We start from the raw sequence: 19659 nt of genomic DNA on the forward strand, positions 1-19659 counted from the left end.
GCCCAATGTGATGTTTGTGTAAAGTTGGTCAGAAGGTTCCTTTGTAAGTGCGCATGCGCCATTAGCGTGCTGCCTGCTGTAACCCTAATTTCCCTCGGGATTAATAAAGTATTTCTGATTCTGATTCTGATTCTGAAAATGTAATTTACCATCAATTATTTGGGGCAGTTGACTATATTTCAAATGGGGCCTATACCAAGGCCTATCACAATACGTAAAGGTCAGTGGAGTCAAGTGTCACACCTTTTATCTTGATTTAATGTGTAACCATATAAAACTCTGATGTATTGCACATTTTGGCGTAATTGGAAAGTCTGAATTTTATTCCCATTTTGTTACAGCAGGGCCCCCGCCAGCCCATGGTCTTTGGACCCAAAATGAAGAAGTGGATTGATCATTGTGACCCTTACAAAGCATTGAGTCAGTGAGTATAATATTATGTGAGTTATATGAGATAAACTGAAGGGAATTCATGTGTTTTGATTTAATGTGAGGATTGGCTTCAAAATTAAGACACTACATGAGGCCACATAATGAACATTACCAAGACTGTGTGTTTTGCTGCAGGCCTTGTAGACCCTGTGCAGAGAAGCACGGGCTTTCATCTAAAAGTCACTAATTCTATTATTTAAAAGAATTTAAATGAAAATTCTCTTTTAAGAAAGAACACTACCTGCTATATTCTGCCTTTTTTTCTGTTCCAGAGCAAAAATCCACAAAAATAATAAATAAGATATAAGCTCAAAAACCAAAATGTCATAGTCAGATGTGTAAGAAAGACCCCTGTGATGGAAGCATCTGAATGCACCTTTAAAATGACTAGAAAAAACAAAAAGTTCTTGAACAATTATAAGTTGAGCCATCTGTGTGATAAATATTTGTGTTTTTCTCTGAAGCCTCTCAGGATCAATTAGTCAGTTTGGTCATAACAAGTTTAGCAGACAACAGTGTTGTCCTCCAAGGAACAGCCTATTAGGAGTAGAAAAACAGATCAGGCCTCTTGTGGGGGGAAAATGAGAAGATACAGTGGCACTGTGGTGGGATTCCTCTGGGATCAGCCTGAAGAGTAGTTCACAGACCTCTTTGTAAGGATGGAAAGTAAGATCATGCTAATTCTGTAAACCTGTAATCTTTTAGGGCCTTTTCACTTATTATTCAGGCAACTCAGGCCTAGGGACTGTATTATACCAAGTGATTTGGTGAACAAACTCACTGAAAGAGTCAATCACAGATCAATAATTAGGCCCAAAATTCATCAGACAAATACACACAGTTTTGTCTCTACGTCACCACAGTTGATTAAATAAATCAATATGTGACTGGTAGGGGTGCAACAATACATGTATCTGTATTGAATCGTTCAATACAGTGCTTTGGGTTCGGTACGCATATGTATTGAACAATATAAAATTTTTAATTTATTTGATCAACTTTTCTTCTGATGATGCCGTCTGTGTTGAGGGATCAGTGGATCTGCGTTTGATTACTCCGCCTAGGCTGCATTGTCGAGCGCAGATCCACTGAGCGCCGCCCATATGCATTCACTCAAGTTAGCATGGCAACTGCCTCAACGCTACCCAAAATTGAACCTCATCCACTGTCATTCAGATCTGGCATTTGGAACCGTTTTGGTTTTCATGTTAAGTAAGACTCTACTTCAGCACGTCGTGGACAAAAGTACAACAGTATGTCGAATGTGCCACGCAATGCTCAATTACATTGGTCGGAACACAACGAATATGACTGCACATTTACGCTGACATCACGCTAATGCAAAGACAAGTGGAAGCAGACAAAAACAACAATAAACACGCATGCTACAAACTTTACCCAAGTTATTTAGACAGCCGTTAGCACATGATTCTAAGAGGGCAAGAGATAGACAGGGCAATTGTTACTTTTATTGCTGTCGACAAAATAGCTTTTATTTTGGAAAGAGCAGTTTCTCTGTAATAAACTCTTTTCCACAGATGAGTGATTTCTCCATCAGATAATTTTTATTTTTTTATTTTGTTGTTTCAGCAACATTTAATTTAGAAACTATACTTTTGAGTTAAAAGAAATAATTTATAATTTGAATAACTTAAAAAAGGCATGAACATTTTTTTTGTATCAAAAAAATATCGAACCGTGACACCAAAGTATCGTAACAAACCAAACCGTGAATTTTGTACATCGTTGCACTCCTAGTGACTGGAGCTCATTCATTCAGGTTAAATCTAAGCAGGAGTACATAAAAATGCCTCCAATACCTGAAAAGTTAATGTAACACTTCATACAACCTCTTAAATGAAAACTTAAACTCTCCATTTGAATCATATCTTGACTGTTTTAATATCTATTATGGTGATGCGTAGAGGCAAAACTCTGTCCAACATATTGTGAAACTAAGTGTAAGTTACAACCACAGTGCTGTTTCAGTTTTCTTGGAAATCATTTTGATTACAACACAACGCTACAGAATGTAGATCAGTTTCCTGTAGGCCTAAAGCAGTCTGTTATTTCTCTCTGAGGGATTAACTGAACATCTCTAATATACCCAGGGAACTAATTTCTTTTGTTTGGCAACAATAGCTTATTAATATGTCCCTTTGGATAATATTCAGTGTAATAGTTTGAATTTAGAGCCCCTGGAGATTTAATAGTCTCTGGAGTATTTTCTTTTTCTTTTTGGCATTGCTGTATAAGAACTGTACTGTATGTGAAGGTTTTTTCTACCCTGGTGCTTTTCTTTCTTTCTTTGGTAATTGATCTAATCAGTCTCAATAGTCAGAATGAAAAAATAAACAAAAAACAAAGTTAACAAAGTTGTAACCTGTGTTTTCTGTGTTTTCATCTAATCAAATTTTAGTGTTAGATGACATTACTTAAACCAGCAAACCATTAGTTTTATGTTTTGTATTCTGGCACAAAATGGAAGTTCTGGTGCCTCAGATGAATCAGGAAATCCACACTGACTAGCCTCAAGTAACATAAGTTTGGGAGTATTTTACCCTTTTAAAATAAAAAAAACTAAAAAAAATTATTTATATTTGCCTCTAAAAGTCCCTCTGACTGAGATACCCTCAGCCCCTGAACTACCCACCCAAACTACTTTAACTAGCCTTAGCACTCAGGACATGGAAGTGGTATGATATGTTCAGGATAAGAGATCAGCAATCATGAAATCACTGCCTAATAACCATTTAGGAAAATTGAGTCACAGTTCCTGAAATATCCCTCAGATCTCTGAGAAAGGATCAGGATTAGTTCCTTTGTCTTTCCCTGTTTTTCATTGGTAATAAATAAAGATTCTTAGACTTTATTCTTGACTTGACTGCAAACAGCTTCACAATTTCCAGATTATATACATCAGTATATAATCCTAAAATATGAAAAATGCTAAATATTGCCCATCAGTTTCCTGTAAAGCAAGGCGCGGGGATGCACAGTGTCAACGCAATATGCGGTTAGCTCGTTAACGTGTTGACGACGTGCAGCCCCACGCACAGGGCGATCCGTGGTAACTCGCTAACAGAGATTTGCCGCATTAATGCGGTTAAGGTGTTAACGTCATTTTAACGAGATTAACGCTGACAGCTCTAATTTTGTCATGTTGCTCTTAGAGAAAGCCAACAATTCTCTAAATGTAGATTTCTAGTTTAATCTGTTGACCATACGGCAAATTAGCAGACAGATTAAGGTTAAATGCTATTGCGGCAGTAGGTAGAAAAGACTAAAACTGTTGTTTAAACATCAATTTAATGAAATACTAATAATAATCTGTCAGATTCGCCAATGTCTCAATAAGAGAATTGTGATAAATCTGTCAACTCACACAGCATTTTTGCCAGCTCTTCTTACTGGCTTGAAGTAAGCTAAACTTTATTAATATAGTAGGTTTTTTCAATCTTACTGACTAAAGGGCTTAAAAAGCTCATGCATTTTAATAATGCTTTTAATACTAAACTCCCGTGCAGTGCAAACAGGTAAACACACACACATACACGCATCACAGCTTTTAATCAGCATTGTATGCATTTAACATAAACATATACTATGGGGAAAATGTATGAACTTTTTTTGTAAAATAAGCCACTTTCCTGCCAGTAAACTTACTATCCAATCACCATAATTCCGATTGGTTAAGTGCTCCTAACACTACACTTTCATGTAATTGTATTGAGGAAACTGTGTGTTCAACACCTCCGTTTGTCCTTCTGAGTATAAAATATCATTATCAACACTTTTCAAGTCAGAAGTTAATTTAGTTTAAGTAACCTGTGAATTTGCCTCATCTGTCTGTGTGGAATATGACATCCTCTGGCTGTAAATCCAATGTCATGAAAAATGTTTACCACCCTGTGTATATTAGCCCTGTGTTTTCCTGTGCTCATTGTCGCGTCATACCCTCAGATCCTGCCTGTGTGTTCCTGTTTGGTTTCATGGTTTGGTTTCTGTTTTTGTTTCATGCCAGCAATAAAAGCTGTGGTTTTCAGTTACATTTTGTCTCGGAGTCCTGCATTTGGTTCCACATTTCCACCTGCCCGCACACAGAGCCCTGACAGTCTGTATACATAGACTAGTCATTTGTGCGTTGAATCATATATCGTTTGATCTTTGCTTCATGTATATATTAGTAAAAAGTGCAAAAGAAAAGTCCATATAGGAAGCAGATGTGTTGGTGCAAAAGATTACAGTGCATCCAGAAAGTATTTGTACGGCTCACTTGGTCCACATTTTATCATGTTATAATCTTGTTGCAAACCATCCATTCATCTTTCATGGATATCACCACTTCCAGCACATCTGCGGGGACAGTCTTTCCCAAGGTAGCTGAGAGATGTAACCATCTCACACCAGCCCAGAGAGCAGATGTTGCTGGATTTGCAGATGTGTTCTCCCTCTGCCCAGTTGCACCACACTCATAGAGTTCTATTTGGATCGCCCTTTCATTCTGTAGACTGATTCCTTGAGCAAAGGGCTTAAGGTGTCACAGATAAATACAAAAAAATAAAATGATACAACCAAGACAAAATTTGTGGTACTTTGTAAATATAATAATAAACGTGAAATTCACTGTGTAATTGTGTAACTTTATTAGCAGCATCCTCCTGAACTGCGCCAACAACATTGAGAGAAACGTCCACCTCTCTGCCCCTTAATGCTATCTGGTTGCTATGGTAAGGTGTAAATATTCCTTTCAAAATAAGACGCACAACTACAACACGCGGAAAGAACCAGAAAAACTGGGTTTACGATAAAAAACCCGAAAACCATAAATTTTCGTGGCCCGGGGGTTGGGGACTGCTGCTTTAAATGGCACATATTGTAATACCCAGAAATTCAAAATTTGATGTGTAGAGTGGTACTGAAGGATATTGGAATACTTTATCATTTCGAATCCTAAATCCTTATCAGTATTTTTCTGCAATTCTAAACTGCGCTCTAGTTTGCAACAACTTCTTTAATGACTCTTTGATCTCCTGTGTCTGAAGAACATAGATAATCGGGTTTAACATGGGAGGCAATACAGTGCTAATAGAAAGGCTTATGATTCTAGCATTTGGATGTATTACACTCCCAAAGATATACACAAATGTAAATGGAAGGAAATAAATTGCCGCTAATGAAAGGCGACCTGTGCAGGTTTTGAAAGCTTTCACTCTTTCCCTAAATGTAGAAATTTTTGACAAAGAATAGCCAATACAGCAGTAACTTCCTACGATAAATGCCAGTGGAAACCCAAGAATTATAACTGGTGCCAAACCAGCAATTGCACGATTGGGGGTAATATCATTGCAGCCAAGACGATACATAGGACCATGATCACAGAAATAGCTCTGAATAACAACAGACTTACAAAAAGAAAGTCTTGTGAGAAGGCCAACTACAATGAGTATAAGAGTTGTGGCAAGAAGCCAGAAAAAAGCGATCAAAGTTAAAATGAGCTTGTGGCTCACTCTCATTTGATAGTGCAGCGGGTACATGATAGCCATGACTCTGTCAAAGGACAATACAACCAGATTAAAAGTTTGCATCGCATAAAAAGTAGAGCAGAAAAACATGAAAGTCAAGCAGTCATTGTAGGAAATATAATAATGGTTTAACAGAAAAATGTCAACAACCTTTGGCATCAAAGCAGAGCTACTTAACAGGTCTGTAAATGCAAGGTTAAAAACAGCAATATATTTTGGACTTCTCAACATGTGATCCAATGTTATTACAATCATCACTAATGTGTTTCCCACCACTTCAAGAATGTAAATAAAACACAGAAAGACAAAATAATATCTAATATTAGGTATGCCAATAAAACCACTTATAATAAAATATGCAGGTCGCACAAAGGTGATGTTGTTCTCAGCAGCTGTGTTAATCAATGCCATGTAAAGAGCTTCTGTTAATCTTCTATAATTCTGTGTGTTTTATCGTTTGTTTAGGGAGCCTCTACAGGGGTGCATACCCTCACCACTGGTGTATTCCCTCTATACTTCTGACTGCATGGCCACTCATGGCTCCAATACCATTGTTAAGTTTGCTCCATCAACAATCCTATTTGGATGAGGTGAAGAACCTGGCATCGTAGAGTCGGGACAACCACCTCCAGCTGAACATCTGACCAAGACCAAGGAGCTGGTGGAGGACTTTAGAATGGGTCAGCAGTGAGTCTATCATCAATGGAGCTCCAGTGGAGAGGGTACTGCCCTGAAGTATCTAGGTGTTCACATTGCCTCAGACCTGACATGGTCTGCTTGCATTGAGGTCCAGTCCAAAAAGGCTAGGCAGCACCTGTACCATCTCCGATGGGGATGGGGTCTCTCAAATGATCCTTAGGACTTCCTATTCAGGTGCTGTGGAGCGCATCCTCACACAGAACATACTGGTATGGGAATAGCTGTGTTTATGACCAAAAACTCTTCAGAGAGTGGTCCATGCGGCAGACCACTGCTGCAGGTCTGTTCTCCCTTTCCTACTGGACAGTTACCACAGGAAATGTTGGTCCAGAGCAGTTCGGATATTAAAGGACTCGTCCCATTCCAGTAACAAACTGTTTCCACTTCTGTAATCAGGCAGAAGGTTCCACACTATCAGGACAAAAACGGAGAGATTCAAGAAGCGCTTCTATCCTCAGGCCATCTGAGTCCTAAATCAGAACATGCCCCCACTCCCCTCATAGCATCACCATAAGGGTCTGGAACACAACCTTATTATCATATTCTTGTCATATTTCATAATTCTCACTGTCACATTTCATATCATATCTGATTTATTATTACATCACACACTGCTGATCATACTGCTTCACTGCTTATATTACTCTGGTTATTCTGTTCACATTACTCTGGTCACTCTGTTTACATTACACTATATTACTCTGGTCACTCATTCAATTACTCTGTTAAATTACACCACTTACATTACTTTGGTCATTTTGTTTATTCTACTTGCATTGCTCTGTTAATAGATTGCTGTGGTGATATGGCACAAAGCACTTTAACATTCCATTTGCACAATGTACATTTCTAGTTTTTTAATTAAAAAATTCTGGGTGTTTTAAAAATTTAAATTTACTTATTGTTTATAATGTTTGCACAGTCAAGGAGCAGTTCAGGACACATTTCACTGTGGGTTGTACTTGTATGACAATGCATGTGACAAATGAAGAATCTTGGAATCTTGGTAATGCTTCACATTATATCTGTTTTACATTACACATCACATCTCACTGCAGGAAGGAGCGCTTTCGCAGATCATCCCAACAGCAGTTAGACTCTATAACTCCTCAATCACAATGTCATAAGTCACTGGACATTGTGGAGATCCACAGTCACCATTTCATGCATAATGCACCTACTATGTGTATGGGCGTGTGTGTGTATGTGTGTGTGTGTGTGTGTATATATATATATATATATATATATATATATATATAAAACACCCAGCACGCCCCTGCGGGCGGTTTATCCTTCAAGCTCGGGTCCTCTACCAGAGGCCTGGGAGCTTGAGGGTCCTGCGCAGTATCTTAGCTGTTCCCAGGACTGCGCTCTTCTGGACAGAGATCTCCGATGTTGTTCCCGGGATCTGCTGGAGCCACTCGCCTAGCTTGGGAGTCACCGCACCTAGTGCTCCGATTACCACGGGGACCACCGTTACCTTCACCCTCCACATCCTCTCGAGCTCTTCTCTGAGCCCTTGGTATTTCTCCAGCTTCTCGTGTTCCTTCTTCCTGATATTGCTGTCATTCGGAACCGCTACATCGATCACTACGGCCGTCTTCTTCTGTTTGTCTACCACCACTATGTCCGGTTGGTTAGCCACCACCATTTTGTCCGTCTGTATCTGGAAGTCCCACAGGATCTTAGCTCGGTCATTCTCCACCACCCTTGGGGGCATCTCCCATTTTGACCTCGGGACTTCCAGGTTATACTCGGCACAGATGTTCCTGTACACTATGCCGGCCACTTGGTTATGGCGTTCCATGTATGCCTTGCCTGCTAGCATCTTGCACCCTGCTGTTATGTGCTGGATTGTTTCTGGGGCATCTTTACACAGCCTGCACCTGGGGTCTTGCCTGGTGTGATAGACCCCAGCCTCATATATATATGTATATATATATGTATATATGTATATATATATGTATATATATATGTATGTATATATGTATGTATATATGTATATATATATGTATGTATATATATATGTATATATATGTATATGTATATATATATATGTATATGTGTATATGTATGTGTGTATATGTGTATATGTATATGTGTATATGTATATATATGTATATGTGTATATATGTGTATATGTATATATGTATATATGTATATATATGTATGTATATATATGTATATATGTATATATGTATGTATATATGTATATATATATGTATCTATGTATGTATATATGTATATATGTATGTATATATGTATATATATATGTATATATGTATATATATGTATATATGTATGTATATGTATATATGTATATGTATATATATATATGTATATGTATATATGTATATATATATGTATATGTATGTATATATGTATATATATATGTATATGTATGTATATATGTATGTATATACATATATACATGCAGGCGGGCATGCAGTTGAGCGTCCCTGAGACGGTTTCTGACAGTTTGTGCAGAAATTGTTTGGTTGTGCAAACCAATTGTTCCAGCAGCTGTCTGGGTGGCTGGTCTCAGACGATCTTGGAGGTGAACCTGCTGGATGTGGAGGTCCTGGGCTGGTGTGGTTACACGAGGTCTGCGGTTGTGAGGCCGGTTGGATGTGCTGCCATATTCTCTGAAACGCCTGTGGAGACGGCGTATGGTTGAGAAATGAACATTCAATGCACGGGCGACAGATCTGGTTGACATTCCTGCTGTCAGCATGCCAATTGCACGCTCCCTCATTGCTTGTGGCATCTGTGGCATTTTGCTGTGAGACAAAACTGCACATTCCAGGGTGGCCTTTTGTTGTGGGCAGTCTGAGGTACACCTGTGCACTACTCGTGATGTCAGATCAGCATCCTGATGTGGCACACCTGTGAGGTGGGATGGATTATCTCAATATAGCAGATGTGCCCACTACCACACATTTGGACTGATTTGTGACCACTGTTTGGGAGGGATGGTTATATTGTGTATCTGGAATGAATTTTAGGTCTCTACGTCCATCCCATGGGGAATGGGAGCAGTAACAAAGGTGTTGCGTTTATATTTTTGTTGAGTGTATGTATGTGTATATATATATATATATATGTATGTGTGTGTATATATATATATATATGTATGTGTGTGTATATATATATATATGTATGTGTGTGTATATATATATATATATGTATGTGTGTGTATATATATATATATATATATATATATGTATGTGTATATATATATATATATATGTATGTGTATATATATATGTATATATGTATGTGTATATGTATATATTTATATGTATGTATTTTGTATTACTTTTCCCTGGAACATTCTCTCACAGTCTGCTCTCTAAAACCTAAAAGAGGAATTATGGATTTGATCAACTGGTCCCTATATGTAATTGACACCCCTTTCTCAACGAGAAGTTTGGGCTTGGGTGAGCCTGAGTGCTGAAGATATCTACCTATTCTGAACCATGGTAACAGGGTTCTGGCTGATCGGAGCTGGCTTGGCCCTCACTTATGGAAGAATTAAGAAAGCGGAACCGGCTGTTCAACCCCCACAAGGGTGCCCGCTGGGATTGAAACGATGAAACTCAGAATAAGATCTCTGAGTGCAGACTGGATTACATCTTGGAGGGCGCGCTCGGAATAACATCTCTGAGCGCAAATTGGATTACATCTTGGGGAGGCTCACTGTGGTCATGAGTTCTCAGAATCGGCTCTTTGAGCACAATAATGACAACATCACAGAGCGAAAGTTTGATAACAAATTTGAATTTGAATTTGGGAAGCTCACAGCTCTCCAACGGGAGATTGAGAGACCAGTGTTGGACTGTTAGAACTGCTTTGAAATTCATATGAGCTGTTCCTGTCACGGCCGAGGCTGCCTGAAACGAGAAATGACTCAAATGCTGGACGCCGAACAGCACGTAAGTAGTTTTAGAGACAACGTTTATTTTCTTAGTAAGTGTTCATAAACAGGAAACTGGAATGAGCGTTTAACAAGTGCAAAATGCCACAACTAAACCAAAGGGGTTTTAAGCAGCCTGGGCTAAGTAAGTAATCTGGTGTTGGTCAGTGGAAACAGCAGTTCCAGGGATAGGGCTGGAGGGAGAGTCAAACTGGGTCCGGGGTTAGGGTCAGAGTCACTGTAAATAGAGTACAGATGTTCAGGTATGGTTCAGGAGGAATATGGGCAAGCAGTTCGTTCTGAATTTTTCTTCGCACTGCGTACTTGCCGCGGGTGGTCTGTAGTCGCGTGGAGGGGTGGGCGGTCCGGGTGAGTGATCCGAAATTCCTGGCGTTGAGGCAGGCAGGTGAGTCGGGTGAACAGCTCGTGGGACTGTCAGGTGGTCCAGCGTCCGGATTGGAGCTCTTCGGCGGAGATTTGTGTCTGGCAACTTGGTGCGTGGCTGTGAGAGAAACACACAATGAGTTGCCGATTCGGAGGGAGACACCCTGGCACACACCCGGACCATGACAGTTCCTTTCTGTTCCATGCAAGGCCACCTGGGTTGGCTGGAAGACTATTTACTTAGCCTAGCAGGGCAAAGGACTCTGTCTCAGCTGAACTCTGGACACGCACACACATACATATACACTGATATGCACACACTCATCCCCCCTCCCTTTCCAAATGCCTTCGATGCTTGTTCTCTCCTGGGAACACGGTGGGTCTAAGCCTGCGCTGGAATGGTAGCGCTGGGCAGGATGGCTGCTGTGTTTGCTTCGGATTACTCCTCACCCCCCACCCGACCCTGTGGCTTGTCACATGTTCCATAATGTTGTGCTGGGGACATTTATGTGCTTTTTTGTGCAGAGGAGTTTTTTTGTTTCCTGTTCTCATGCTGTCCTCCCAGGAGCCCAGCATGAGTAGAGGTCTCTTTTTTTCCTCTTGTACTTTCCCATTGTTTCTGGTGTGCGACATGGTCTTATCGGCTGGAGTTAAAAAGCAGAGTGGCTTTGGGGACAAAAGTGGCTCTCCTCCTCTCAGTCCTGCAGGAAATGCAGGACTGAAATGCGGGGTGAAGAATGTGAGAGAGGTCGTTGATGATTTTGTCTGCCTGTCTTGTGCAAGAGTTCTGACAGGCAGGCCAATGATTTTAGAGAACACTGATGCTGCAGTCTGTTCCTGTTCTGAAGGCTGAGGGAGTGGAACCAGCAGGTGATGGAGAAGGTCATAATACTTTCCAGGAAGGCATAGTAAAAAGTCAACATGATGGGTGTGCTGACTTCAAAGGAGTTGAGTCTCCTAAGGAGGTATAGCCGTTGGTGGCACCTCCTGAGAATCTCCTCTGTGTTAGCAGAGAATTTAAGGAGGTTGTCAAAGATGGTTCCCAGGTATTTGTACTCCTCAACTACCTCCACTGACTTCCCTTGGTGGCGGTGACTGAAGCAAATTCAAGTTTGTAGAGTAGTGTGACAGCTTCAAACTCCTGAAGAGCAGGCCTGTGGCGTTGTGAGGGGCCTGACAGCAGTGACAGGAGAACTGTGTTGTCAGCATATTTCACCGGGTGACAGTTGGGCTGTGTGGATCTGCAGTCAACGGTGTAGAGGACGTAGAGCAGAGGGGAGAGCACACAGCCCTGGGGGGAGCCAGTCAGTGGCGTGTCTAGAAAATTTTTGTTGGGGGGGCCAGGTAGGGGCACAGATTTGGAGAAGGGTGGCAGATGTAATTGGCAGATAATGTTTAAAAAAAATTTCTACCAACCGTTAACCATAATTCAATAATCCTATAAACCTAATAACCAAATGCACTTTTAACTCTTATTAGAATGAGATTTTAACCACTACGGTGCAAAGTTTTTAGATACTGCGTTGATAAAGTACAAGAGATACAATCAGTGCTTTGTCAGTGTTTACTCAGCATTCAAGGACAGCAATATTTGCATAGTATTTTTACTGACATATAGTGCACATATGTTTTGGACAAAAACATTTTTGAATATTAAAATACGAACATTTGTAACATACAATTGACAAATTAGCCAGTTCCAATGTAAAACTTTATCTGCCTGTTAAAAAAAGAAGATAATCTTCTCACAAACTGGTGTTTGATTTTGAAACAGGAAAAAAGTGGGGAAACAACTGAAAAGACTAACATTTGAATAAAACCTGAAAGCAAGTAAATACTTTCTATGCTGCCTTATGGTAAACTTTGGTAATATTGATAAAGAACAACACTGGCTGATGATGAAATACAGTCAGCTGGCATGGTGACACTGCCAGTATTAACCTGCAGGGCTGGACTGGGACAAAAAAATTGGGCATTTTCACTACAGGCCGACCCACCAGGTAGTAAAGCCATAAAGACTTTGACTGAAAACAAACGCTGTTGTGACAGTGATGTACAGTCTTGTTGGTATATGTATGATTTCTATACATTTTACGTCAGATAAAAACTTTGGTTGTAAGATTTAGATAATTATTTAATAAAAAATAGGTATTTTAAATGAGAATAAGAAAGAAAAGTATTTCTTTGTGCCTTTCCCTGTTAATGCCCTACCTGCCCCCTGGCAAAACTTTCCTAGATCCACCCCTGCACAGTTACCAGCTGTCAGCTACATAAAAAAGGATCCTGGTGTTATTTGCCTCTCAGAAACAGTTCAAAACTTCCCTTCAACTCATTCATGTGACCTAAAAGGTAAACCTGTTTCTCCATCACCTGTTCAGCTCTGATGATTCAGTAAGGACATCTCCTGGTTTCATCTTCATGTTTCCCTCTCACCAGATATCCAAACCGACATAATGACCAGCAGCTTTACAGCTGTGGCTCCAGCAAACATCAGCTGATACTAGAAATTAATATTAAATACATTCTAACAACAGCTGATCAAGCTTAAACGTGCTGCTGTTGTTTAGCGCAACATCTGCTGGTTTCCTGTTTCTGGTGCAAAGTGGGCGATAAATAAACAAGAGAGAAAAGCCGATCAGCTGATCATTGATCAGTTTCATGATTGAAGTAGCAACAGGAGAGGCAGGGGGAGAGAATGAGAGAAGAAGAGGCAGCTGTGCAGCGTAAAGACAGAATAACTCCAGCTTTGTGTCTTTTTGCATTCTAGCTAAAGTTCGGGACAAACTGCATCTCTTCTCAGCTCAATACGAAACGTGTAATATTTTCTCTGAATGAGGGACCATTCCATTTTTAAGGAGCCGTTGGCAACTCTACTAACTAACCTTATGAATAAAATAAAGTTCACTATCAGTAACATCATAGCACCCACCCAGCTGTATAAAAACTCTGTCAAGCTGGCTAGAACGCAGTATGAGTTATTGCAACTGACGGTAAAAAGTCAGCACAACGAAAATAAACTCCACCTAAACTTAGTTCATATCTGACCCAGATAGACTGCAGGTCATGACTTCTTACCTGAAGTTCAGTTCACCTGACACTCGGACTGGTGGCCGCCTCGGGGCTCTCCTCCTGCCTCCCCTTCCCTCATCCACCTGCTGGCCTCTGTGGAAGCCCCGCCATAGCCACCACCAAACAACGGAGTTATTTCTACACATCGACCTGCATCTGGCCAATCCACCACCTCTCATTGTTCATGCCATTACAAAAAAATAAAAAATAAGTCAAATAAGCCCGATGGCCAGTCCAGCTATGTTAACCTGCAACCAAATCTGCAGCTCCATACAGCAATGTTACGACTTAGATTACATCTTATAACTCATAACTCTTATGTTAGCTCCCCTCAGTAGCCTACTGTCTGAAATATTCCACGGCTGCAATAATTCTTTAAGTGTTATTTTTTTCCTTGGTATTCTAATTTCACCTTAGTTTACTAAACTCAACAAACTTAATATTACTTATTTATTCTGTCCTCATTTTCTTTCACCGAAAAATTGTTTCCTGCAGTGCCGTCTTTCGTGCTTTGCTCTCCTACCTTTGCTAACCTGATGCACATAGCGCAGAAGCCGATGCTGCATTCACTTACACTCGGATATCTGAGCGTCACCGTGAAAACATAATCGGACATTTGATATTTGATTGAATTTTATTGTTTTGCCTTTGGGGTGGCACCTGGGGTGGCCAGTCTGGTTGGGGGGGTGGCCTGTGCCCCCCCAGGCCACCCCGCTGGACACGCCATTGGAGCCAGTGGACGTTGTTAACGGGAAAGAGAGTTGTTGACCCGAACTTTCTGAGTCCTGTTTGTCAAAAAGTCCAATATCCACAGGGTTAGCAGATCATCCAGATGAAATCAGGAGGAAAGTTTAGTGGCCAGGATATGAGGCTCCAGACTGTTGAACGCTGATGAGAAATCAGCAAACAGAAATCTGGCGGAGGAGTCAAGGAGTTCCAGATGTTTGTGGATGGAGTTCAAGATGAAGATTTTTGCATCATCCACACCTCTGTGTGCACAGTAAGCAAACTGGAGTGGGTCCATCAGGGGGTCAGTTGCTCTTATCATGCACTGTTTTATGATCTTCTCCATGGCCTACATCACCTGTGAGGTGAGGGCCACAGGATGAAGATCCATCAGAGACTTTGGGTTGTTTCTTTTGGGGATGGGAATGACTGTGGAGTGTTTCCACAGCTGGTGGACTTAGTCACGATTATGTCGACTATCAAAATCGGCAACGACTGATTTAATAGTCGCCGCGTCATTTGAAGCTTTGTAAGATCCCAAAAGACACACGAATAAGTAGTAGGATTTAAGTGTGTAATAACGGACTAAAACAGAAGATGGCAGCACTGCATGTACAAGGATACCAGCTGCCGATAAACCCCGAAGAAGAAGACAAAGCTGTGTCCCAGAATTCATAGCGCAGCCCTGCTCAGTTTCCAACAATAGCGGCAGCTAGTTTTAATATTACTCTTTCATCATTCTTTCTGGGTCACAAAATAAACGTTTAACATATTTTCAGGCGAGAATGTAGATGTGTAAACCTCAAATATCTGCTCAGTTTATCAAGACACCACATATTTCTAAAAGCCCCCCGACGTTTTCGGAGACGTCTGTTACCCACTAGCTTGATAGCTAGCCGGGGTTCAAGGCTCACTAGAGCCGGTGAGAGCATCCGACTCCCGGGAAATCGTTTTCAAACCCCCCGCCATCTTTCGCTACTCAGGTTAAACATGATATATAAGTCGCTTAGATAACTTAAAAATGTTATTGTTTGGCTTTTCTCAGTACTTTATTTGTTTCTGAGTAAATCGGTTTGGCTGAGATTAAAGTTATAGTTTTTACATAGCTGAATAAACCTCAAGCAGACAACTGATTATCAGAAGTGTGAGATGCTCGAGAATATACTCCGGTGTCCTGTTATATTTTAGATAGCAAGGAGCAGACGGCTGAGTTTATTAAACTTCACCAAAACAATCTGCAAATTTCTATTAAAATTTAATAAACTATCATCTTGTCTTTATTTTTAGTTAGAACATACCTTAAACACTTCAAGCTGTAAGATATTGATTGTTATATAAGAGCAGATGCATGCTGGTGCAATAAGCTGTACGCTGTACGTCCAGTGGATGCATGATCTGATTAGTCGACTAATCGCAAAAATAATCGTTGACTAGTCGACTATCAAAATAATCATTTGTGGCAGCCCTAGTCTGGAACACACTTCCTAGTTGCCCTGCACAGTGCCTCAGAACTCGACTGCTGATGTTGTCAAGGTCCTCTTCCTGGTCCTCCTGAGGGCTCTCACCACGTCCTCAGTCTTGAAGGTGGATGTAGAGCTGCCAGGTTTGAGTGAGGATCTGGACCCCTCAAGCTGGGTGATATTGAATGGTATACACTGGGTGATATGTATGTATACACTTTTCTCAGACAGGCATGAACATTTTCACACTTTTCTCTCCTGTTTAAACACTCTCAAAGTTTAAACCTTCATAGAAAGATAAGTCCAGTATTATAAAATACTGCACGGTGGCACGGTGGTTAGCACTGTTGCCGCACAGCAAGAAGGTCCTGAGTTCAATTCCACCATCAGGCCAGGGTCTTTCTGTGTGGAGTTTGCATGTTCTCCACGTGTTTGCGTGGGTTCCCTCCGGGTACTCTGGCTTCCTCCCACCGTCCAAAGACATGCAGCTTGTGGGGATAGGTTAATTGGATAATCCAAATTGCCACTAGGTGTGAATGTGCAGGTGAATGTGAGTGCGAATGGTTGTCCCTGTGTGTTGGCCCAGGCTGGTGACCTGTCCAGGGTGTACCCCGCCTCTCGCCCTATGATAGCTGGGATAGGCTCCAGCGACCCTGAAAGGGATAAGTGGAAGCGAATGGATGGATGGATTATAAAATGAATCCAAAGGCACCCGCGGTTGCCTTTGATGGTGCAAAACACTCTGTGCAATCTGAGTAAACTAAGAGATGATTAGACCTTTATCCTATACATTCCCGGCCCCTAATTGTTCTATAAACTTATAAACAATTATTAACAATTTGGCACAATGATCATATTAACAACATAAGCATTCAGTCCTTAGAACATAATTTCTTCTTTCTTCTGATGTCAGAGGTCACCAGTACATGACATACCGTGGGAGTCCAGCCTTTACCACTGACTCATACTGCTTCTAGGAGCAGACAGACCTTAGTGATTGGTCTATCCAGTTCACTGGTCTTGGTCTTCACACAAACCCTGCGAACAAGGCCATGTTCATCCGGCATGGCTTGAGTGACTCTACCAATGAGCCAAGAGTTTCTCGGTGCTGTTTCGTCCACGAGCAAAATTATGTCTCCATTCACAAAGTTCCCATATATTGAACTTGCCTCCATCTTCGGCGGGCATAGATGTCCTCCTTTTGGAACAGTCCTGGGGGAAGAGATGGCCTTGCTTTTAAGAGCAGGAGATGATTTGGAGTGAGTGCTTCCAAGTCATTAGGGTCATTGGAGGGTGTAGTAATAGGCCGACTGTTGAGGATCGCTTCGGTTTCACAAAGAAATGTGTGAAGGCTCTCCTCATCCAGACTTTGAGTTTTAAGGGTGGCACCAAGGATTTTTCTGACCGATTTAATCAAACGTTCCCATACCCCTCCATGGTGAGAAGCAGCTGGAGTGTTAAAGGTCCACTTAATGCCCTTTTGCGTCAACGTGCTTTCTATTCTACCGGTGTTCCACTCTTGAATAGCCTTCCTAAGTTCTCGTTCTGCACCGACAAAATTGGTCCCGTTATCTGAGCGCAGCTCTACCACTTGTCCTCTTCTTGCGATAAATCTGCGAAGAGCATTGATGAAAGAGTCGGTATCCAAAGATGCTGACACCTCTAAGTGTACAGCTCGAATGGCCAAACAGGTGAAGATTACACCATATCTCTTCACAGTACTTCTTCCACGTTTGACTTCAAAGGGCCCGAAATAGTCTACTCCTGTCCTCGTGAATGGCGGTTCGTCAGGTGTAACTCTGTTTTTTGGCAAGTCAGCCATCTGTTGTTGCCCAACGATGCCATGCAGTCGTCGACACACAGTGCATTTGGAAAGAACTTTCCTGATAGCGCTGCTGGCTCCGGGAATCCAGAACCTTTGCCGTAGCTTGGACAGGACATGGTTGCGTCCGCTGTGACCCACCTCCTTGTGTATTTCTTGTAGAATGAGCTCAGACAACCTAGAGCTCTTGTCCAGAATGACGGGGTGTTTGAATTCTTCCGGCAAGGCTGAGCGACTGAGCCTCCCCCCAACTCTCAAGATCCCATCCTGAAGAAGCGGATTGAGCTTGTATATGTGGCTGCTCCTTTTAACAGGCTCACCCTTTAGTAGGGCAGTGATTTCTTCTTGAAATTTTTGTCCTTGGCAGAGGCTTATAATCTCAAGTTCTGCTTCTTTTAAGTCTTCCACTGTGAGGTTTTCTTTGCGATGGCTTAACCTGATGTTTGTCAGGGTTTGACTTTGCCGTGCTTTACTGATGTCTTGTGCAGTGTCAGCAGTCTGTTCTAGCCGTTCTTTGGCTCGAACCAGCAAGATATTCTTTACCTTAAGGATCCATGCCACAGCTTTCTTAAGGCGTATCCATGAGGAGTAGTGTTCTATCAACTGCTGCAGTACATCCGGTCCTTTGTTTAATGCGAAGGTGCTAATGGACACATTCTTTTTGATCTCCGGGTCTGCTGGGTTAAGAGCTTCTAGATGATCAAGAGTCTTTAGCCAACTGCTGTGTGGTGCCGTGAGAAAGTCTGGTCCAGAAATCCAGACGTGGTTCCGTAGGAAAAGGCCTACGTTCTGTCCTCTTGAGACACAATCAGCCGGATTGAGATGTGAGTTGATGTGTCGCCATTGAGAAGCCACGGACACTTTTAGGATTTGAGAGACGCGGTTGGCGACAAAGGTGCGGAACCTTGTTGTCTCGTTGTTTATGTACTTTAGCACCGCTGTACTATCAGTCCAAAACACCGACTCTGCAAGCTGTAGTTGTAGCTCTTTCCTTAACATCCTGTCCATTCGTCCTGCCATAGTTGCTGGTGTGTTTGTGTCTTGCCTTCCCCATAACAAAGGAACAATGGACTTGACCATTCCAGCTTTTCTGCACCAGATAGGTTACCGTACCATAAGCCTCCTCACTAGCATCACAGAAATGATGAAGCTGAGCAAATGAAGTGCCTCCAAAATGTGCTGGCTTGAAAGATCGCTCAACTTCAAATCCCCGGAGTAACTCCAAATCATTAAGCCATTCATGCCACTGCTGAGCAAGATGTTCTGGAATGACGCGATCCCAGCTAATCTTTAGCCTACAGCACTCTTGCAAAATCCTTTTAGCCGGCAGAACCACTGGCGCCAAGATGCCTAGTGGGTCGTAGATGGAACTTGCAATAGAAAGAATGTTCCTCCTTGTGGGCTTTTTCTCCTGAATGGCAATTCGGAATTTGAAGCTATCAGACTGGACACACCACTGTACTCCCAGTGCTCTCTCTATGGGCAGTACATCCTGATCCAAGTCCAGATCTTTAACTTCCTTTGCCCTTTCAGTATCAGGAATGGATGCCAGCACCACGCGACTGTTGCTTATCCATTTCATCAACCTGAATCCTCCTGTTTGACAGGCCGCTTTCACATTGTGGA

General features: G+C 41.6%; 1 protein-coding gene and 1 long non-coding RNA gene across 2 annotated transcripts; both read right to left on the reverse strand.

Annotated features, from left to right (window-relative positions):
* Positions 1–5396: 5396 nt before the first annotated feature.
* Positions 5397–6368, reverse strand: LOC113030937 (olfactory receptor 1500-like). Its single transcript, XM_080307616.1, has one exon. The coding sequence runs from the start codon at positions 6366–6368 to the stop codon at positions 5397–5399; it is 972 nt and encodes a 323-aa protein (XP_080163742.1).
* Positions 6369–10595: 4227 nt separating this feature from the next.
* LOC145431410 (uncharacterized) lies at positions 10596–11360 on the reverse strand. The gene is made up of 2 exons (XR_013911715.1): positions 10897–11360; positions 10596–10810 (listed from the first exon to the last, which is right to left on the reverse strand). It is a non-coding gene; the product is annotated as an uncharacterized LOC145431410 (long non-coding RNA).
* Positions 11361–19659: the final 8299 nt, after the last annotated feature.

This window comes from Astatotilapia calliptera, chromosome 10 (genome assembly GCF_964374335.1).
Source record: "Astatotilapia calliptera chromosome 10, fAstCal68.1, whole genome shotgun sequence".
Lineage (NCBI taxonomy): Eukaryota > Metazoa > Chordata > Actinopteri > Cichliformes > Cichlidae > Astatotilapia > Astatotilapia calliptera.